The 20,667-nt window shown below is 48.6% G+C and overlaps 2 protein-coding genes across 2 annotated transcripts; both read right to left on the reverse strand.

Moving 5' to 3' along the window:
* Window positions 1–154: 154 nt before the first annotated feature.
* SRPRB (SRP receptor subunit beta) lies at window positions 155–7,260 on the reverse strand. The gene is made up of 7 exons (XM_085232779.1): window positions 7,087–7,260; window positions 6,891–6,985; window positions 6,723–6,800; window positions 5,253–5,335; window positions 4,759–4,895; window positions 3,659–3,713; window positions 155–2,429 (listed from the first exon to the last, which is right to left on the reverse strand). Exons 1-7 carry the CDS (start codon window positions 7,196–7,198, stop codon window positions 2,213–2,215), a joined length of 777 nt encoding a protein of 258 aa, XP_085088905.1. The 5' UTR covers window positions 7,199–7,260; the 3' UTR covers window positions 155–2,212.
* Window positions 7,261–8,201: 941 nt separating this feature from the next.
* Window positions 8,202–18,801, reverse strand: TF (transferrin). The gene is given in 17 exon segments (NM_001303207.1): window positions 8,202–8,425; window positions 8,882–9,068; window positions 9,382–9,566; window positions 10,036–10,100; window positions 10,348–10,492; window positions 11,237–11,392; window positions 12,063–12,098; window positions 12,311–12,404; window positions 13,142–13,296; window positions 13,870–14,056; window positions 14,180–14,349; window positions 14,836–14,891; window positions 15,284–15,419; window positions 15,608–15,799; window positions 16,812–16,920; window positions 17,272–17,435; window positions 18,683–18,801. Coding segments are annotated over 17 exon segments (2,118 nt in total). The 5' UTR covers window positions 18,726–18,801; the 3' UTR covers window positions 8,202–8,387.
* Window positions 18,802–20,667: the final 1,866 nt, after the last annotated feature.

Raw genomic sequence — 20,667 nt, forward strand, 5'->3', positions numbered from 1 at the left:
AAGCTGAGGTGGAGAGATGGAGGGAAGCTGCAGCAAGACAGGGTGGGGAGGATGGAGCCATGCAGGGAAGCTCAGCACCCTAACGCTGCTAAGAGGAGTCGAGGCAAAGGGCAATAGAGAACTACCAAACCAGGAATTGACTTGAGAAGAAACATTTAGTCAAATGCTTTATTACAGAAATATTTTTCAAAAAGAATAACTTAAAACCAAACAGGGCCTCATGCTACTTTATCCCACCAGATGGCGATGCTCGGTCTCTGCTTTCAAAGAAGGTAGGTCTTAGCAAGCAGAACTACCACTCAAACAGCAATACTCTCCAGCAAAAGGAGTTGAAGCACAACAAACACACCTCAGCAATGCTTTGGCTGCAACAAATACCAAAATGTAACACACTCCCTAAGTATAATCCTCCCCACCTCCTATGTAGAACAGCACATCTCCCAGTTTATCTTTAGAGTTCCACTATGAGCACAGGTCTTTGCTCAAGCCTGTTTTCGTTCCTCCCATCAATACTAACATTTGGCAATACTACAAGAACTCAGAGGATGCCCAGAAAGAAAGGAAAAGAACATAACAGATCAGACGAGCCGTTAAACAAGCACTAAACCAGAGAGAAACCCACAAAAGACAGAAAAGGCCCATTGGGAGCCATAAGTTTGCTCCTTGTCTAGAACTAAACAAGAAACAATAAAATGAGAGGAAAAACTGCAATGCAGTAGGACCTTGCAATTCCCAGCACTGAATCCTGGAGAGCAATCCTCCTCACAGAGATGTGTGGAGTCAGCATCCCACCAGAGCATCACGCTGCTGGGCAGGGCAACTGACAAGTGTCTTAAGGCTGCTGTTCAGAAAGGAAAAACTGAAGCATAGGGTCTCATCTCCCACCTGACCAATACAGATGCTTCTGCAAGTTCTCCCTTTACACAACCAATGTTCTGGGCTACAGCAAAGAAAAAGGAAAGCAAAGGTCCTTTGGAAAGTTCAGGTCTAAGACATACTGACTCAGATCCCACTCCAAGCCTCAGAGCAGCCAGCTTAGCCTCTCCAAGAGCTACAGCAACAGGCATTCCCTGAAGATTAACTGATGAGATCACACACAGCAGCAGCTTTGGCTTCAATCACCTCAAACAGGGAAAAGATCACATGTTCTTCTCCACTGAGCATCTTCCTCATAAGGAAGAATTGTGCTCACAGTAATGTGCTATCAGCTCACCTTTCTCTATTCATTTTGCTGCAACTGCTATGATGATAATAGCAAAATGGTTTCTTTATTGTGGACACCGGAGAGGAGACAGGCAGGAGACAGAACAGCAAGTGTCTGGCATGACAAATCTGACTCCTAACATACATGTGAATCCAAAAATATGCCACTTTCATTGGTTCAAGCTAGGACCATTCTGTAACTGTCATTCACAGGGAGTGTGTTTACAAGGTCCATTGGAGAAGGGCCTGAAGTACAGGAAGAAGAACAGAGTGAAACAAGCTTTCAAGACATAGCCCTGGCAGAAAGAAAAACTCCCAAGAACTGTCCAGCAGAAGTAATCAACCAAAGACACAGGCACCACAGCCAGACACAGGCACTGCACAGTGACAAGGGCAGATCAACCAGCTTGCCTTTGAAATTTAACAAGTCACTCCAGGTCCACAGAAGCTTTACTACACCAGTCTGGAAAAATAAGGAGATAGAAGACAAGAGGACAACAGCTTTTTATATTCATCCCAGTGACTACCCAACGGAGAGAATCTGTGCACTCTGTCAGGGCAGCACTCCCAGGCAGCAAGAAGCTGCAGAAAGAAGTCAAAATCAGGAGGTGATCAGTCACTCCACAAAGCAACAGCAAAGCAATGTTAAAACAAAGCAGAAAAGGACAAACTACAGGTTCACCTCGCAGTGTGTTCCTTCCTAAGTTGCCTGGCAGCTGGATGATGAAAAATGCAGAAGATTTCAAGGAAACACAGAAGCCACAGCAGAGTCAGCAACACAGGATAAAAAGTAGAGGAGAGAGGAAAAAAAACGTGGCAGTGTGACAGAGACAGCAGAAAACACACCAGTAGTTGTTATATGCTCCCAAGCAGAGAAAGACGACGCAATGCTTTTCCAGCTTTCAGTTTCTCCTTTGGTAAGATCCGAGTACTTCAAACCATCTATTTTCTTTCACTCCCAAAACTCCCACCTCCTCAGGTCTCTCCCTCTCACCCTGCCCTCCTCTGTTCAGGCAATCTTGGCCAGCCATTTCTCAAGGCCCTCAAAGTCAGCATCTCCCTCCTCTCCCTTGCTGCCACGAGCACTGCACTCCACAAACTCCACCTTCATGGGCAGCTGAGAGAAGTCAAAGTCCTTGCCCTTCTTCCCCAGCTGAGCAGGGCCCCCAGTGGCTGAGGCATCCAGACTGGTGGGGGCTGCAGAGCGGGTCACTCGTAAGGTGTTACTGCAGAAAGAGAAAGGAGAAGATCAGGAACTGTGAAATAGCAAAATGACACCTACAGCATAACCAGAGATGCTTTGGTTTCAGCTGTCAGCAGGACATCAGCAACACCAGGGACAGAAGGCCCCAGAGGCATACCCATGGCTCTGCCCCACGAGGCACAGGCAGGGACAGGCACTTTGTCCACTTGTAAACAGCTGCTGCAAGGCACAACTGAGAGAGGCTCAAGAGAGAAAGACAGATCATAGGTTTGGTGAAAGAAGCAGAACTTCTAAATAGGCAAAGGCACTTTGAATTGGTAGGGAATGAACCCAGACTGTGAGAGCTGCTTGTCTGACTGAAGGCGCCTAAAGCTAGAAGGATGTTTGGCCCACAGTGCTCAAAACTGCAGTTTTGACAGGTTAACTGGGAAAACAGGCACCCATGACATAGCGGATCATGCAGATCTTCACCCCATAGCCACCTAAACGTGCCAAATATTTTTGGAGACTGAGAGGTGGGTCCAGCCTCCCCAGTGCTTCAGCAAGCAGTGCCTGACCAAGGACTCCAGGTTGCAACATTGCTGCTGTTCCTGCCCCTCATCTTGTGGCAGCATCTCAGCAACCTGCCACCCATATGGAGGAAAAACCTCACTGCTCACACTCAGACATTCTGCTCCCACAAAGTGCAAACTAGAGGCAGCATGGGGACAAACAACAGCCTGAAAAGGGTACTGAGGCACTGCAGTCTGATGGCTTTTGGCACACTAGAAGCAAAGCCAGGGAAGTCAAGCTGTATCAGGCACAGATGCAAACAGCAATCTCTACCCAGGACTTTGTCTTGCAGAAGGGAAGGTCGGGTACTCAGCAGTGAAAACACAACAGTACAAATCACCCTGCTGCCACCCACTGGCCAAAGAGGCTAGCAACAAGACAGCTGCATCCCAGGAACACTCGTTGGACACCAAAGAGCTACAAATGAGCCACTGGGCATTCATTCTCCACACTATAGCTTCAAGGAAACAATACACTACCTATCTTCTTTTTTGTAAAGCTAGGAACATTACTAGATCTTAGTGCTTTAGCAAGGACACTCTTCCCTCATCCTGATTACACCTCCACAAGCAAAATAGACTTTTCTTTTTATTCAGTGAACACAGATATGCTCAAAAGACTCACTAAACACAGGCAGAAGAGATAGAAAGGAGAAGGCAGAAGCTCAGAGGATGATTTAAGATCCAATTTCACACTTACAGCTCTTTCTCCAGCTGTTGTTGAATAAGTTTTGCAGATTTTGCCATTGTGACATCTAGACAGAAAACAGAAAAGGAAATAATTAGCTCTTTGGTATTATGTCAGAATCTGCTTTCTGCTCCTAAAGGTACAGCAAGGCTTGATCATATCATGCTGTCATAAGATTTAATGGGACAACAGCAGTAGTGCTTGTGCTAAGATAAGGGACAGAAGAGCTTTAGATCTGTTGGTAGGAACGAGAGTAATCCCAGGACCTGATTTAAGGCAGGGAATTAATTTCTTTTCATGGTCTGGAAACAGGGCAGTAAATCACTTCAAACAAAGCCCAGCATGCTCACCTGTCCTGGCATTACAGAGCTCAGCACAGTGCTTCCTAGAACTTGAAAGTCCCAAGACATTCCTACGATATTGCAAGAAAAAACTAGAAAAGCAAACACGGCACTAGCAGAAAGTTTCAAATTGTCCTACAGGGATCCACATCTCTGCAGGAAAAGCTGTAGAGATTGGGCTCTTAAGCCTGTCTAAAGAGCTCTAGCTCTTCAAGTGCTGCTTTTCTGCAAAGCTATTTGACATTTCTGACCTAAGAATTCTTCCAATCGCTGCTAGAAACATCCTTGCTGAGCAGTCTCAGTCTACAACTAATTTTCTGCCTTCATTTTGCTGAAATCCTGACCCCTAAGAAATTCACCATGCATACTGTAACAATATAACGTGACAGAAAACACAGCAATGACAGCAGGGTGGCAGAGTCCCATGCTTCTGCAAGTAAAGATAAGCTGAAGTGCAGCAGCCATAGATACAGAAACAAAGAAAAAAATCTGCTTATCTTCAGAAGGCCCCAGATAGGCAGGGCTCTCCAATGAAATACCCCCAACTCCTACTATACCAACACTTAAATGAGGTCTGGAGGGGGTGGATCCTGGTTTCAGCAGGCTTACATTGTGTGCACCTGAGCTCCCCTCAGGAAGACCCTGCTTTCCACCAGGTGCTCAATCACTGCTTCAGGCTGTGACTTAGCATTTCTGCCACACAGGGCATTAACCCTAATAATCACTCGAGGACCAAATCACCGTTTCCACCTTCAGGACAGCACCCAATACCTTGTTTATTGCAAGCAATCAGCAGTGCGGGTGCATTTTTGAGAACAGTGCTGTCAACCAGAACCTGGTACAGGAACTCAGCCACATCCTTCACCTCCCGCTGGAAGGCTACGCTGTCAACCACGAACACAATGGCCCTGAGAAAAAGAACACATGTAAGACATGAACCTCTGTAACACAAAAAGCAGGTTAGCACGTGGGGACTGAAATACATCTTGTACTGATAGCCAGCAGGAAACCCTCTCTGTCCCAAAGACATACTACATGTCCTAAGCCTCCCCACTGCATTTCTCCATACCTTACCTCCCCTACCTTACCATGAAGTAGGCAATCGGGACACTATGGCCCAGCAACACAAGGCAGTGCTCTGACTGCTCTGACTCCCTGGACACACACTGCAAAACTCCTACCTGGCTCACTGCACCCTCACGTGTCTCATCCCTGGTACTAACACCACCTGGCCCAACCACCACCTCTGTCCATCTCCATGTTACCTGGCTGCAGCCTTGAACCTCTCCAAGAATTGAAGCCGCAAGCTTTCGTGGCCTGGGAGATCGATTAAAGTCACATTAGTGCTCTAGGAACAGAAAAGAGGGGTGTTAGCAACACTTACACCAGGAGTAATGGCAATCACACCCTGCAGAAAACCAATCTGGGAGCAGATTCCAGTTAGCTTGTGCCAGGGCAGAAGCACATGAGTGAAGCCCACACTGGACAGAAGTGTGTAATCCACCCCAGGATGCAGTCTCTCCACCACCCCCAAAAATTCTGACATGCAAAAGAAATTGCAGAGGAACAACACTCATGGCCAGGACTCTGTAAGGACAGCCAACACCAGCAAACCATGCAGCAGAGCTGACAGAATAGAGCACAATCACAGAGAAAAGAGCATGCTCAGTCCGCTTCTCTCTTCCCTATGACTACCAAACAAATCACAGTGTGAGTGGCAAATCTTTGTGAGCTCCTTGGTCATTACACCAGCAGATTTACTCTCTCTGTTAGCAAGTGTATCTCTGCACAGCAAAATCACAAACTCCTGTTCTGCAAATCCCTGATGCGGAATAATAACCCCACAATCTCTGAATGTGAATTTATGTGAAATTAAGCTGCAGATCAACCTAAATACTCAAAACTTTGCTGGAAATAACACAAGAACAGCCTCGCAAGATGCTCTTTGAATCAAAAGCAGTAAATATTTCTCTTTCCATAGGCAACTAGACAGACGAAACAGTGACATTAAAGAGAACAAGTGCCTCTCACAGGTCTCCTAATCAAGATGTAGCCACTGAGGGCCACATCAGCATTCTCAGGATAACACCTGTTGTTACTGAGAGGGGAGAGAATGTTTTGTAAGACCCTGTCTTCTGGGCTGCTTTTGTGTTTCAACAGAAATTTTCAACCAGAAAAGCAGCAGCCTGTCACAGCATCCCAGCACCTCTCCCTCAAAATATGTCCTGTCTGCTAAGTCCCAGGGACACTAAAAAAGAACTGCAGTCCTTCTGACCATTTTGAATCTCTTGCTATTACTACTGTTAATAAAGATCACCAGAGAAAAGGCAGAAAAGCATCCTCTATTTTCACAATTCACCAGCAGACACCATGCTGCCACCTTGTGCTTCACTGCCACGTGTGCACCCGGCAAGAAACAGAAATGCTTCTGAAACTAAAAAGATTGTCACAAACCAAAAATAAACCAGGGTCTGAAAGTAATCAAACCCCCCTGGGGACCAAATGAAGCTCTTCCGGAGGCTCTTTCTTTCACAAACCTACTTTCTACTCCACGTCGACCCTCTCCTTGTGCACTAACAGAAAGCTGTACCACAGAGGCCAAGCAAGGGCTGCTTCCCAGCTGGAAGCCTGCAAAGCACGAGAGACATAAGCGCATCTCGGCACTGGGAGCCTCAGCACAAAACGCCAGTGGCATCCAACTGAAGCACTGCGCACCGCTGCTGCTGCCTGCTCACCTTGCCGTTGCTCACTCTGTAAAGGGCAGAGCTGTCGGTTATGGAGGTCTGCGTATCTCGGTATTTGCCTGTCAACAGCTGCAGAGGAGAAAACAACACCAGCAATAAAGCCAACCGTTTGCACACTGAGGGTCGTGAACCGAGCACGCGGCCGAATCGAGCGCTCACCCTGGCGAACAGCAGCGTCTTCCCCGCGTCGCAGAGGCCCAGCAGCAGCACGGCCCTGCGGCTGCTCCTTGCGCCCTGCGCGAGCCTCCAGAGCACTGCGGGAAAGAGGAGAAAGCGCCTGAGCCCCCGCCGCCTCCCGCTGCCGCCTCCCGCTGCCGCCTTCCCCCGGCCGGGCCCGCCCCGGGCCGCTACTCACAGAGCGTGAGGGCGACGACGAGCAGCGCCAAAAGGACGGAGAGAGCGGCAGGGCCGGGCGACTGCAGTTCCCGCCGCAGCGAGTCCAGATACGGCTCCATGGCGCCCGCCATGACCGCCCGCACGCACACGTCCCCACTGCGCTGCTTCCGGCCGCGCCGCACCACTTCCGGTTCCGTCGCACCATTTCCGGTTGTTTCGCACCACTTCTGGTCTCTCCACGTGTCGCTGCGCCGCGGGGTCTGCTGGGAGTTGTAGTCCGTCAGGAAAAGGAGCAAGGATGGGAAAGAAGGGTCCAAAAGCAGCCAGCGTTGGTTGGAGGCCCCTTGGTTTGTTCGGCCCGGAGCGCGGGAGCCGAGCGGAGCCTCGTGGCGGCTGCAGCTCCTCACAGGGAGCGGACGGGCAGCGCTGAGCTGCGTGCTGAGGGAACGGCGTGGAGCTGTGTTGGGGAGGGGCGGCTGGGGGCAGGGAGAGGTTCTGCAGCACAGGGCGGTGGGCACGGCACAGCTCCGTGGCAGCGGGCACGGCCCTGATGCCAGAGCTCAGGGAGTGCTGGGACGCCGCTGTGAGACATCGGGTTTGGGTGGTGCTGTGTGGGGCCGGGGGTTGGCCTCAGTCGTCTTTGTGGGTCCAATCTGTGACTCTCCTCAACTGTACATCCTGCTTTTTCAGAGTACTGCTTGGTGGAAATAACTGCTTCTGCACCACTCGTATCCCGCCAGTGGAGAGATGAGGTGGAGTGACTGCCGTTCACATTTTCTACTATATTTTTGTGGGCTTTTTGTTGTTGTTTATCTTTTCCACCCTTCAGCTTCCCTCATATAAGCACCCTCTCTCTTCCCCATATCCCAACCACAATGGGCAGCTGTTGACTGCTGGGGAGACAATGGGATAATCTAGGTGAAACCAAAGCACAGATAATACAAAACATCTGTTAATTAGGATCTAGGACATATTTAATCCATTTTGCTTTGGAAAATATTGAACGGGATTTCTCTCATGGGCAGCAGGAACCTCGAATGGCAGTAGCCAAGTTGGTGCCTGGCACTGGCCTGCAGCAAGGGGTGCTGGGGAAGGAATGTGCTTAATGACTCTTGAAAAATCTCAGGAAACCCATTTAGATGTTGAGATTTTATTTCTTGCTGTGGCAGTAGCAAAGAAGCCACATTCAGAGTGATGAGGATGGGCAGAGGAAGCAGCAATGGCAGAGGGCCCTCTGCACATCAGTGTTCCGTGCAGAGGACACGAGAGGAGTCATGGCACGAAGTTTCCTCCCCCTTCAAAAAGGGCTCTTCCCTCCCGTTACTTGTTCTGAAGGAAGGTGCACACCTGGAGGAGATCTGAAAAGGAAAAGGACAGGGAGAAGTTCAGACCTTGCACTGAATCAGAAAACGCAACGCACTGCTGTCCCACCAGCACGCACCCAACCATGCCAACATTGTCACAGCACGGGAAACATGTCCAGCATCCCACCAGAAGTGAGTCTTAACCACAGATGACACTGAGTGCACGCTAACAGGGCACAGTGGGCTGTTTGGGCTGTTTTACTACTTCTCAGATTGCTTGTTTTCTAAAGGCAAGTAAAAATCTTTCATTCTCGTTGATGCCAGAGTAACACAGTTCCAATCTGGCTTCAGTTAGCTGAAGAAATTCTGGGAAAAGTATAAAGACAGCTTCATGAGTTATCCTCTTTTATCTTTTAAGAAATTAAATGGGCAGCAACAGGAATAACTGTTCATATCTCTGAAACTAAGCACTGCAATTGACTGACATTTTTTTGAGGCTGTTACATTTACCTGATGGGTTGCAGGTATTGAGGCTGGAAATCGTACTGTAATATTTATCTCCGAGGAACTCCTTGTATGTCACTCCTTGGCGGAGTTTAATCAGGCACTTGGTTAAGTCTTTAAACAGAAGATCTTTGGTTTGAGACTCAAACATCATGAACTTGCTTTTCTCACTTCCATTTACTCCAAAGCGTTTCTGAAATAAAGTCAGGAAGAGGTAAGTGTAAAAAGTAGAAACAAAGCAAGATTCGGCTTGTACAAGCCTCTCAGTAGCAGTTCTTCACCATGATGACTACTGTCACGGGGAGCCGTTCTACCTGCCTGTAGGAACAGTTCAGGAGGGATGGAGGAAGGGGAAGCTTAAGGGATGAGGCTCTGACCCTGTGTCAGTAAGTCAAAATCTTCCACATTTTGCTGACGTGAAATGCAGAGTGTCACTGCTCTAAAAATACCAACACATGATGTAAAAACCACCCCAGAACATTCCTTCCGCTGTCAGGACCACCAACCTCCTGTTTCTCCAGCAGCTCACTGATTTTGTTTGCTTTCTCTGGGCGCACAACCACAGCATGGGTAGGAACTTCAGCCAGGTTACACTCCCTGTAATCCATAACATTTGCCCGTCTCCCATCAGTGCACAGCAACTCAAAGTCGTCCATTTGCAGATCCTTGGCCCACTCAGCTTTGTTTTTGCCTGTGAAGGGAATTGATTTGGAGGTTCAGAGATCTTGTGTAGCAGAAGCACAGTCACACTGACAGCAACCAGCGAAGTGTTTGTCCCTGCACTGATGTACACTGACCCTTGGATACTCTGTGTGTACTGAAGGGGAGTAAAGTAAGAAGAAGATGCAAGTAAAACTCAGGAACAGTCAGTGGTCTGAATCAGACTCTCAGAGCAGGCTGGCAGGTTGTTACATCTTTTTCCATTCATTTTTTCCCTACAGGCTTCAAAAACCTCAGCCACTACTTTCAGAAATGGGACCTGAAGTTTTCCATTTCAGGCAAGCAGGGAGCTAGAATACTCTGCAATGGTGCTGAGGCAGGTGGCTGTGGTTAATAGGCCACTGGAATAAACGTATATCCAAAATGAATGCTTTGGGAACAGAAAGAATACAGATTGGGGGGGGCAGCCCACCAAGCCCCATGCAATAGGATAACCATACCGCCAGTGTTTTCCTCCACAATGGAATGCTTGATAAAGGCCACATCACCCCTCTCAACCAGACACCTGCGGAGTATAAAGAGAGGAGGTGCACATTTCAGTAGCCATGTAAACCTGCATCAAAGTGACTCCACCTCTGCAGCATCTCTCCGCTATTAGATGCAACTGAAACAAGATAAATTCATGCCCAATCTGAATTACCTAGACTTGAGCTGTTACAGACAGACAGAACCAGGAGACAGAACCAGGGCTGACTTCTGGCCGCTTTTCTTTTTAGGGGGCTGAGCACTACCTGAGCATCACTCCCACCTACCGTAAAGCTCCAGTATATCCAAAGTATTTCTCGTGGCTGCTAGCGATGCACTTCTCCGGTGGGATTTCCCCAGAGCCCTGGCACAGCTGGCAGAGGCGAGAGTCAGGAGGAGACCCAGGAGCACAGCCCTCGCTGAAGTATTCATCTGAAGGCAGGAATATGAGAAATTCACTTTCTCTACTCTGAAAAATTGGGATTTCTTTTCGCAGCACGTTATGGGTTGCGTTATGTTTGGCAGGAATCTGAGAGCTCAGGGAGAAAAGGGGAGCATAGAAAAAGCAGAAAGGAGGTTGGAGAGGCTGTGTAAAACTTAGTAACACCAGTAGGTCCCTGAGGTTACGTTTCCCATTAATAATTATATGTTTATTTTTCCTTGGTTCATAATTTCACATTATTTTTGTTGGACTGTAATTCTCACTGATCGGAAGTTGGATGTAGAAGTTGAGCTGCAGACTTTTAACCCACTGTTCTTAAGAGAGTCACATCAGACCCTTGAAGATTCTTGAACTGAAATCAGCCTCTGTCCCCTGCTCACAGCCCTTCAGGGACTCATAAATCCATCTTTCACCCCCACCCTGCGCTTTGCACAAGGAGCAGCCTGTCCTCCTACTTGGGGAATGCTTTTTGGGCTGCCAAAAAGGGAAGGGGAGAGAGTGAAAAGAAAGCAAAGCCCCCAAAGCAGCTGATGTGCTGCATCCTGCTTGCAAGCAGTCACCAACAGCCTGAAACTTTGCTCAGTGATGTCTTAAGTAACAGACTCATTTCATTTTCCCATCTCCAAGTGGGAGTCTTCGAGGCATGAGAAGCTTTGAAAATCAGAGGATGCGTGGCAAAACACTTTTCCTTGTGGATTTCCATCTCAAACAAGCAGATGCATGACCCAACTCACCGAAATTGCAGCTCCCTGTTCTGTTGTGAATCAAGCCCATGGGGATGTTCCAGCCAGCAGTCCTCCCCACAGCAGTGTGGCACGACTTCTTGCCCTTCAGATTGTTCCAGTTGACATCAGTGCCTTTCTTCACGACAGCCACGGCGAAGTATGATGCTTTTGGGAGAAAGATGGAGGAGAATTAAGGCCTGACCCCAGAGTCCCACTGCTCTGTCTTAGCAGAGCGTCGGCAGAGGGCATCTATGTGCAGCATAGCAGAAATATTTTGTGCTTATTAAGGACTAGCCATGCAGTAACAAGAGAATGGTTTGCAGATGTGATACATCTACTCCCACAGCACTCCTGGGAAATCATTATCCCTGCCACTTTTCCCCCACTAAAACTCTGGCACTTGGGTCTGCAAGAAGGCTGTAGCAAGATACATATAATGCATGTCTCTCAAATTCATATCCGCCCTTTAGCAAAGGATGAAATCTTCCCTCTTCTTGGCTTTTATTTCTATGAAAAGCAATTCCCTAAGGCTTCAGCCCAGACCTCCTTCCCCTTTTGCAGCCCTGGCTAAGTCATGGTGTGGCCATGCTCCAGAGAGCCACTACTCCACACAAATCTCTGCAGCTACTGGATGCTTTGCTTTTATCAGCAAACCCAGAATTTCTGCGTGTGTTAAATTTGCCACCCGGATTTTTAACATCAACACTGCACACACTGGTTCTTACAAGACCCTGTGTGGAGACTTGGCCATGTATTCTCAACCCATGACTGCAGATGTATTTTTCTACTTCTATGCAAAAGGACTATTTCCTGCTCCTCTGTTGGGAGTAATTACCTGGTTGTTCTTCTGGTCTAACACATAGGCTTCCATCTGTGGGAAGGAAAAAGATGATATTAGACAAAAGAAACATAAAATCCCAAACTGAATCAAGCTCACTAATTGATCAGCTGGCTTTTAAGGTAGTATCAAGTGCATCAACCGAACGAAGAACAGCTGGGATACAACACCAAAGCTGCTTTCTGGATTTCAGAATAAAAGCAGTGCTTTTGCATCAGCCCTGTCCCCCTCAGGGCTGCACTCACCATCATATCGTTCTGACATCACTGGCACCAGACCGCAGACACCAGCAGTGTAGACCAGACCTCCATCAAGGGTAACAGCATCTGCTTCACCTTTCTGCAACAAAAATTGCACAGTGATGAAATGACACTGTATTTCCCCAAACTGGATCATAAAAGAAGCACTTGGTGGGAGGACGACAAGCTGGGGGCAAGGGACTCGAGAAGCCATTCTTTGCATAAAGACAAATGAGTTCTGTTTGATGTGACGACAGGGAAAACTTTGGAGACTTGTCAGGCCCAACCTGTCAGACCATATCTTCACTTGGCAGAGACAAGACATTAGAGCCCTGCTGGGCAGCATCAACTGGGAAGGGGACGTGCTAACTGCAGGAGATTTCCCTCTTGGGATCCTGCAGCCCTGTTTGTTCTTCAGTCAAGGCACAACTGATCCAAGCAAGTCAGTCTAAATAACCTTTCTCAACTAATTATTCTTTTAAAAACCTTGGTCAATACAACCATTTCGTTTTTATGTGAACTTAATATCTCTTTCTCGCTTTCTTCTTTTTATATTTTACTATAGTTATCTTCCTTTCCCAAGTAAAATGTTGCTTCTCACCAGAAAATTACTTTTAATGGGAAGAAACCAAAAAAGAACACCTTCAGAAATGTAAATCCCTGAAAAACTCATCGAGACCTTTCCCCATGATGAGGTTGGTTTCTGCCTGCTGGTATTTCTCACAAAGTCCCCTACATTTGCAGACTCCAGCCCCACATCTATTCCCAGGCTGAAAAAGGCAATGCCACTCTCCATCTGAAAGGAACCCAGGCTGAAGGAAACGAAAAAAGCCATACCATGATCTTAATAATGCAGTCCTTTGTCTCATCTACCACGGTGCACTCCACATCCCCGTTGCTAACCACACTCCAGCGGTCACACTTGCTCTTCTCATCCTTGCCTACTGCACACCACTGGATCCTGTTTTCTCTGGGGCTGGGAGTCAGCTGATCTATAAGGTCAATAAGGAAGAAATAATTAGTCCAGAGCTCTGTGGAACCACAGATCAGGTGGGCTTGGGGCTGAGAAGGCTCTGCCATGAAACCCTTTGTGCACATGAATGAGAAGATCTGACCTAAGAGTTCTCAAGACGGGGACCAGAGATGGAGAAGCACAACCTACATTTCTGTGAAGCAGCACTTGAATAACCTCTTCTGATGCTACGTGAGGTCCATGCATCTCCTTCCACAAACACCAAAGTGACTGAGCTTACAACAGCGATCTCTGCCGAACTATGAATTTTAAGTGGCTTTTGGAGGTCCTTTGCAGGACCTTTGACTCAGAAATCCAGCTTGGAAATGTGTGATGAGTCCAGATGGAAACAAAACGCCCTGCTGCTCTCATATGGTCAATTCTTGATGTCTTGGGATGTTCCTTCTGATCCTGTACTCTTACATACCAGAGACAGCTATTCTGAGCAGCAGTTCTGAGCATACCAATTCCCTTCCACCCACACAAGCCAATACCTTTCACAGGAAATACTTCATGCAGAATACTCTCTAGACTTGAAAAAGGCCATTCCCACCTTTCCGCAAGCTCTGGATGGCACTGTAGTACTCAAAGCCCAGGTAGAGCTGAGAATCCATCAGCGAGGGGACGCGCTTCAGCATTATGGCAGAGTCTTTGAAAAGCAAGTCTTTGAAGACTGGGTCCTTCTTTCCAGGTGGGCCAAAGAGGTGGAAGTTACTCTTGGTGTCCACGCCAAAGTCGGTCTGCCAGGGGAGAAAAAGAATCAGCTAATAGCATTCCAGAGCACTTGGAAAGTGGGAAAGAGCAAGCAAAACCACGGGGCAGGGGAGGGGGTGGCAGGGGAAGGATAGCTAGCTGGAGGATACCTGTGCTTTTGAGAGGAAGCTCCAGATATCTTCAGCCTTGCTGTCATCCCGAGCTACAACGGCGTGAGCAGCCACTCTGGCCCAGTTACAGGTCTTGTAGCTGTCCACAGGCTGCCGGCTGCCATCCAGGCACAGCAGCTCATACTCATCCTTCTGATCCGGGGCGTTTTCTGGAGGGAAGGAAGAACCACGACTTGCATCTCCACCAAAATACACAAATACGCACACAAAAATCCAGCCTGGGGCAGCATTGTATTGAACTTATTCTTGCTGAAGGCAAACTGCTCTTTGCAATGGCAATAAGCCTCCAAGTATGGAGGCTCCACAAACTTCTCCAGACTGACGGAGCCCAGAGCATTTGCTGTGGCAATGCTATAGCTATCTCTATAATGTGGCATCAATAGTAACTTTTGAATTTAAATCCAGCAGGTTTTCCTTCTGCAAAGAAGAATCCCAAAGAAGAAATGGACCCCTTCTAAATCGTGTTTTTTAGTAACTAGGATGAGTTCGTCCAGTAACACCTCCAGTGGGTCAAATATGAACAGACTGGAGGTTCTGGACAAACTAAGGTTTGCACAATGCAGACTAATGCCAGGATGGAGGGGCAGCAAGAGGTCAGACAGGAAACAAGAGAAGCCAGTGATTCGCAGGCCTACCTTCAACAGTTGTGTGCTTCACAAAAGCCACGTCTCCTTTTCCATCTTTCAGACAACTGTGGGTGGAGGAAACAGAAGAGATGTTAAAAAAAACCAACAACGAACAGACATTGTGGCGTCCTAGCTCCTGTTTCAGCAAATTGTTTTGGCTAGAGCTGCAATCATAGAGCAGTAAGCAGTCTTCCCAAAAAAGTTATGCTGGCAGAGAAGTAAATATAATGGCAGAGAAGTGTTCCTCAAGAAACCCAGTTAGGCTTAGCACACTGCTAGTGCTGCATACTCCTAAGTCTGTGCAAAATAGAACTGCTGAGCTCCCACTCTCGTCTTAATGCCTCCCAGTCATTACTAATTGGACTGCTAATTACCAGCAGTCCCAGCTGTTTTCAGCCCCTGGTTACAACACAGCATTGCCTGTCATAATGGAAAAAAAACAAAAACGTTCACTCACTGGAAAGCTCCAGAATATCCAGAATAAGGTGCATTGCGGGCACACTTGGTTTTGGGGTCCCCTTTGCACTGTCGGCACAGTTTTTGCTCGGTGGTGGCACCGGGCACGCAGCTGGCAGAGAAAAACTTGGCCACCGCTGTGGATGAGAAACACACAATAATTATCTTAAAACTCACATCCACAATGATCTGGGAGGGGAAGACATCCAGGAAATGGCTTGGCTGCTGTGCGAGCTGCCTCTGAACTTCTGCAAAAGATCCAGCAACACTGCTTCCAGCTTACCACCCCCTCTTAAGTAACATCAGCCCATTTCTCCTGCTTTACCTTGCTCCACTGAGCCTGAGTCTATGCCTTCCCACTCAATGGCCCCCCGGCGGATGAGTGTCCCGATGGGGATGTTCCAGCCTGCAGACCTGCCCAGCCCCGTGTGGCAGGAGGTCTTGCCCTGCAAGTCATTCACGGTGAATTCGGTTCCCTTTTTCACAACAGCCACAGCATAGTAGCTGGTTGTGGAGCCTGCAGTGGAGGAAGAAATGTGAAAACGATGAAAAAGCAAGAATTTAGAATATTTCAAGTCCTGGCAAAGCTTTGGGTTTAGAGAATGAAGAGCTGCACTTCCAAGCAGTGCTCGTGGTCTGCCCATATTCCCAGCTGCAATGTCAGTATGGAACCAGCGCTGCATGTTGCAACATGTAATAAATAGTGGCCTGAAAATGCTGTTCCATGCAAAATGCCATGTCACTGCACATACATTAGACTGTGAGACCTCAACAGTTCTTTTGGCAACTCTTTGGTAGGTCTTGCCTCAAACAGTGCTGCCTGCTAAAGCAAGCAGGCAAGCCTTATAGTGATAGGACAAGGGGGAATGGTGTTAAACTGAGACAGGGGAGGTTTAGGTTAGATATTAGGAGGAAGTTTTTCACACAGAGGGTGGTGAGGCACTGGAACAGGTTGCCTAAGGAGGCTGTGGATGCCCCATCCCTGCAGGCATTCAAGGCCAGGCTGGATGTGGCTCTGGGCAGCCTGGTCTGCTGGTTGGTGACCCTGCACATAGCAGGGGGTTGGAACTGGATGAGCATTGTGGTCCTTTTCAACCCAGGCCATTGTATGATTCTCTGATTATGATTCTATGATTCTAAAGTTTCATATTTAGCCTTTAACACGACACCGACTCTGTCACGTTACACATTAAAGAAGTGGCTGAGCTTTAGGAATGGCCAGGAATGACTCAGTCGTGTTGCTTTGATCCCAAACATTGTGTACAAACAGGCTGACCTCCAGAACACGGGTCAAAATTGGGGGCTCTAGATCTGTGGCATTGCTCAAGGTAATAAGGGCAGAAATGGAGAAATAGTGTCCATCTGGCTCCCAGGAGAAATAACAGAGGGAGGAAGGACAGTGTAGGGAGTGGGGAGGAATGGAGAAACCGGGCTAACTTATCAGTGGCAGAACTCTATTATGCCTCTCTCATTCTTCCTGTGCATTTCTGCTACCACCATTTAACTTAAAAACTCCATGGAAAACCTACCTTCAGTGTGTTCGTAAACCTCAGCAGCAATGGGCTTCAGCTTGTATGGGGCAAGGCCTGCCTCAAACACTTGACCGCCGTCCAAGCTAATGGCATCTGCCTCATTATTCTAAACAACAAGAGAGTTCAATCAGTTGGATATTAGAAAAATTTATTCTCAGACAAAGCAGTGAGGTATTGGAGCTTCAGGCTACCCAGGTTGGAGTGACCATCCCTGGAGGTGCTGAAGAACCATGGAGATGTGGCACTGAGGGACGTGGTCAGTGGGCATTATGGGGTGGGCTGAGGTTGGACACAATGACCTCTGAGGTCTTTTCCAATCTTAGTGACACTGTGATTCTATGACCCCCATGGATGCGCCCTTCCTTACAGCAGCAGGTGGTGATCGGAGGGAAGCCCCTTCTCCAAGGGATGCTGAAAGCCCCCCAAGGCCCAGCTCAGGCTTTGGCAGCCCACTCACCGCAATGGCTTTTATGCAGTCAAGGTAGGTTGCTTTCTGCAGACAGGTCAATGTAATCCTCTCTTGTTGCGTGAGGTCCTTGAGGTTGTTGCATTTCTTCTCTTCTAGAGGGGATATGGTGCACCATCTGATGGTTGTCTTGGGGGGAGCAGCGAAACACACAGCTGTGGGGAAAATCAAAACAATCAAACAAAAAAAAAAGGAAACAGAAAAAAAATAGTCTTAGAGAGGGAGAAAGGCACCGGGGGAAGAGAAACAGCATCTCTGTCTCCTCGCAGTCATGGCCCTGGGTGAACAGCAGGACCTCCCCACAGCACTGCAGTCCTAGCAGCCTGAGCTCTCAGCAGCACCCACAGGAGCAGGAGAACAAATCCACGTGCTCCAGCAGACATCAAACTCAAAGCACATTGCAAAAGCAGAAAGAAAATGCAGTCCCACTGAAGCAGTCTCTTTGCAGATAGCCCCAGAGGGACAGCAGCTCTGGCCTGGGCAGACTGCATTCACCACACTGCCATGCATATTACCCTGGCAGGTGATGGGATGCATACACTTCTGCACTTCCCATCTCCACCAGCACACCTAATGACAGCAGTACTGTATCCGCTTCACTCCACCCAAACTCCTCTTGTAAGAGTCCCCCCAAGCAGTAATCACTGCTCTGAGAGACTGTATCAAAGCACAGACTTTCACCCTCTTCAGCAGTCTAAGCACTAGAAACATGGGAATCTTGCAGATAAAGTGCAGGTAAAGTACAGATAAAATACACAGCAGGTCTCATACCAGTGTGGGCAGCCTGTGCTTCACGCTTCCCCTTAGCTGTGCACCTTCCTGACTGAGCCCCTGGATGCACACTTTGCCTTCTCCAGACCCTTGGGGCACATTTTGTTCATCCTCTGGTTAACCCATGCTGTCTGCATTTCCCTTTTCACCTCTGAAACATACTCTATTACTGGCTGTTGGAGGCAGAATTCTTCCCACAGACACCTCCCTCCCTCCCACACTGACTGTGGTCACAAGAGGAATTCTAAGCCCTAATTCCCACTGCTGTAAGCTACGGTTTTCATGTTTTGGCTGCACAAAGCTGCCTTAACGTGCTTTGTGAGGCTGCCCTGGGTCCTCCCAGAGCCTGGTTTCACAAGCAGGTGTGGCAGAGGGGAGTCTTGTGCTGGTTTCTCCCCCCATGCGTGGATGCTTCTTTCACTCCCTGCCGAGCTGCTTCCTTAGAGCTCAAGCCAGCATCCTCATGTGCAGATACCCAGCGCTGCCAACGCAAGCACCCGGCAACTTCTCAGTGCTTCTGCCTGGTCTGGCACACGTTGCAGCTCTGCAGAACAGCTGCTCTGAGGGGGGAGCCTCCTGCAAGGCTGAGACCCTCCAATCCCCCCAGACACTGCCTTACACGGGCACTTACCCACTATCCCCAGGGACAGCACGGTGCAGAGGATGAGCTTCATGCTGGGGCAGGGAGCTGGGTGTTGAGGAGGGGGAGCAGCGGTGTTGGTCACAGACCGTCCCCTCTGGGTCTGCGATGGCTCCGGAGCCTCTTTCTTCCTCTTTTATAGAGGAGCAGCCCTGGCCGTGTTTGCAGAAGCAATGACCTAACACTGTTTGTCCTTCCTTGTTTCTCAATAGCTCCCAAGTTGCCCCCCTCCCTGGCTCAGCCCATTTTTAGGAAGCCTTTCACTCTTTGGCACCGAAACCCTTCGCAGCCAGGAGCTGGAGCAGACAAGGTGCTCTTTGTTTTTACAAGGGGCTTCAAATGGAAAATTCCCAAGTTGTGACATGTGAGTTCCCCAGCAGGCTGCAGTGCTGCGGGAGGGGCTGTTTTCTTTGTCTTGGCCACCCCCTGCCTCGCACAGCCTAATTGCAGAAAGTCCCTGCTGAATGCAGCGCTGAGCTTCACGTGTTTGCCAGTAACTCTCACTGCTGTGCCCAGCACCCTTTGGCTTGCTCTTTCCCTTTCACTCTCTTGGCAATGGCAGCAAGATCCAAAGGCAGCAGCGTCCCTCGCAGATGGGCTGGAGAGCAACTTCTGCAGGCAGAGGAAGCCAGCAGAGCAGCCAGGCAGCACAAGGGCAGCCTGCAGCCAGCAGGAAGCATTGCACCTCATCTTCCTCAAGTTGTCGTGATGAACCTGGGAAGAAATGCTGAAATCAGAGCCCTCTTCTTCTGCAGACCCTCTCCATCTGATTCTACCAGCACACAGAGCTGGGTGCCACTCCACATTGGAGCAGGACAGGTGGCTTTGGGGCAGCTGGTCCCAGTGTTGGTCATGGCTATGGTTCTGTGTCCACATCCCTGGGAAGAGGGCTTATGGTAGACCTTTGTCAATGACCATGCATCACACACTGTGATCATGCCAGACATGCCACTGTGGCTGCTGGAGGTGCGTTGGGGCAGCAGCATCTTTAGCAGTTCCCTCAGCTTGGCTGGTTTCTGTTTTGCATCCTTTCATCTCTTGCTTTCCTAGAAGAGCAGTGTTTCTCATGTCCAGAGCTCCTCCGAACACAGCACAAGCAGGAGGGGAAATGACTTGTCCCCACAGAAAGGCACTGCCACTCTTAAACAGCCTTCCTCCCTTTTAGAAACTGGAATCTCCCATCCTTATTTATTCCATTGAGCTGAAGATCTCGATTCCACAAACCAAGTGGTTACAACACAGGGGAAAGCTCAGAAAACATAAAGGAGCGCTTCAAACAACAGAGGAGAAGTTGCTGGAAAAGCCTGTATTATTTTGCTTTAAGTTCATGGTTAGAGAACCCACGGGGCACCTCCCAGTCTTTTGGGATCTTCCCTAAGGAACCCAGATGTCTCCAAGGCATCCTTTTCAGAGGAGCACTTCCCACCAAAGGGTGCAAAGAGCCAAATGCCTTCCCTTCTGCTGCCCTTCCACATTTTGTGTCTGAAGTCCACTCTCTCACATAAATACAGGCACATGGTTCAACATGTTCTACTTACATGCATTACTCACTGCCAGCTTGCACAGCTTTGTGCCAAAGGAGAGCTCTTCCCATGTCTCATATGAGGCCTATGAAGCTGAGATTAAACAGCAAGAACTCATCCTTACTATTGATGAAAATTCTTGTCTTCCAAGGTAGGGGGTCAGTGCTGAGCCGCATGCAAGCAGGAGCTGCTTGATCAGAAGGAGAGCTAAGGCAGTGCTTCTTGGACTCCAGCCTTGTTATTCAGGAAGTATCAGGTCTTCTCCAGGATGTCTTCATGAGACATGCTGGGATATTATTGCCCATCTCAAATCCGTTTTGTTGCAACACTGCACCTCCTGATGGTTCTGTTTTCAGAAAGAAGATGCTGCTAAAAATTACACAAAGGATGAAGAAATACCAATGAACACACCCTCTGGCCAACTGCAGGCCACTGGCAATACACAAACACGCG

Source organism: Meleagris gallopavo, chromosome 11, assembly GCF_905368555.1.
Source record: "Meleagris gallopavo chromosome 11, MGAL_WU_HG_1.1, whole genome shotgun sequence".
NCBI classification, from domain to species: domain Eukaryota; kingdom Metazoa; phylum Chordata; class Aves; order Galliformes; family Phasianidae; genus Meleagris; species Meleagris gallopavo.

Bases quoted from the DNA above. Each gene is read 5' to 3' on its own strand.
- SRPRB (XM_085232779.1), bottom strand. From the start codon at position 7,198: ATGGCGGGCGCCATGGAGCCGTATCTGGACTCGCTGCGGCGGGAACTG. The intron at 4,896-5,252 runs GTAACATGGAGA...TCTTTTTCTCAG, and splicing joins AGGTTCAAGGCTGCAGCCAG to GGCCATTGTGTTCGTGGTTG. The intron at 2,430-3,658 runs GTAAGTGTGAAA...CTCTTTCTGCAG, and splicing joins CAACAGCTGGAGAAAGAGCT to TAACACCTTACGAGTGACCC.